This window comes from Penaeus monodon, chromosome 28, assembly GCF_015228065.2.
Source record: "Penaeus monodon isolate SGIC_2016 chromosome 28, NSTDA_Pmon_1, whole genome shotgun sequence".
Classification (NCBI taxonomy): domain Eukaryota; kingdom Metazoa; phylum Arthropoda; class Malacostraca; order Decapoda; family Penaeidae; genus Penaeus; species Penaeus monodon.
In genome coordinates this window covers 35,225,644-35,226,929 of record NC_051413.1, presented here as the reverse complement: position 1 = coordinate 35,226,929, position 1,286 = coordinate 35,225,644, and the positions used below count along the sequence as shown (strand labels likewise).

At 40.7% G+C, this 1,286-nt stretch overlaps 1 protein-coding gene across 2 annotated transcripts in view; it reads right to left on the bottom strand.

Moving 5' to 3' along the window:
- Positions 1-1,286, bottom strand: part of LOC119591558 (GRB10-interacting GYF protein 2-like) — a gene marked incomplete at its 3' end in the record, with an annotated part of 22,256 nt that overhangs the window by 2,416 nt on the left and 18,554 nt on the right. For both annotated transcript variants that reach the window (XM_037940312.1, XM_037940313.1), the window contains 1 exon segment: positions 268-544. In XM_037940312.1, coding sequence (XP_037796240.1) covers positions 268-544 — 277 coding nt within the window.

Below are 1,286 nucleotides of genomic sequence, written 5' to 3'. Positions count from 1 at the left end.
TACAGCCTGTTTATTAGCTATAGAAAAGCACCATACTTAAAATCACTATGAGTGGCTATTAGGTAATGAGTGAATCTTTAGTTGCCTTCAGTCGATGGCTGTGCTTATCTTATTTTACAAAGACACATTATTTGTATGAACAAAATCTTGACTTTTCAAACTCTTCTCAGAGAAAGAAGCAAAGATTTTGGCATTTCTGTCCACCAAGTACTCAATCTCCAAAAGCAATTTCTGGGGTAAAATGTCCCTGAAGCCCCTTTGGTTTACCATTTGTGCAACCAAAGCTTGTATGGGGTCCTGAGGTTTGGAGACAGGAGGAGGCACATGCCCAGGCATGACTCTGGGATCAGGCCCGGCCGCTGACACCTGAGTTGTGGTGGGTATCGCTGCCGGAGGTGTGGTAGAGGGGGGTACTGTGGGGGGCACAGGGGGGTGGGCCGGCAGCACATTCATCATGTGCTGCATGAAGAGCTGCTGCTGCTGTAGTTGGTTGAGGCTGCTCCACTCATCCATGCTCTGAAGCTTCTGCAGAACCTGCTGACGGCTGCAAACCAAAGGCATTTTCAGCAACAGAAAACCTCAAAGGGCTTATGAATTTAAGATACTTATCCATAAGTAACTCATGCCTCAAAGGAGTAAGATGATCATTTGAGTTTTGCAAAGGTATGTATTACTCAGAAAATTCTTATACCCCTAAAGCTTAATTATAGCATTACTTGATTCAGAAAATGGAAAGTCTGAGGAAGAATGTATGCTGTACATAATTATCAAAATCATATAAAAGTATATCTAACAGGGACATTCATCCCCTATCTATTACATCAAATACTTTCTCTTGCTAACCTCCAATGATTTCTTGTGATTATCTCATATCTGCTCCCTTTTACAAAGTGATTTAATGGATGCTCTAACACTTATCAAAATGTATACTTCCAATAAGTGCAGATTTGGAATTAGAGTAGATCCTCCCATTATGTGCACTTCTGACAAAGAAACAGTAGTGCAACATATTAACCAATGTTAATAATGTTAAATGTAGTTGGCTCACAATCTAATGCAGACTAGCAGGCATTAGGATAGGTGGTGGAATGCTGACCCACTGAAGCAGTGCACATAATAAGTACAATCTATTAGCAATCTAGTCCTAATCTGCTGGGGATGAGCATCTCAACTGTAATCAACTGTGTAAACATTGGTCAGGATGATTAGTAACCAAGTTATTTAAGGTACTGTTAACTCCTTAGATCCAGTTGAGTCACAGCAATCACAAAACCATTAATCTGGGC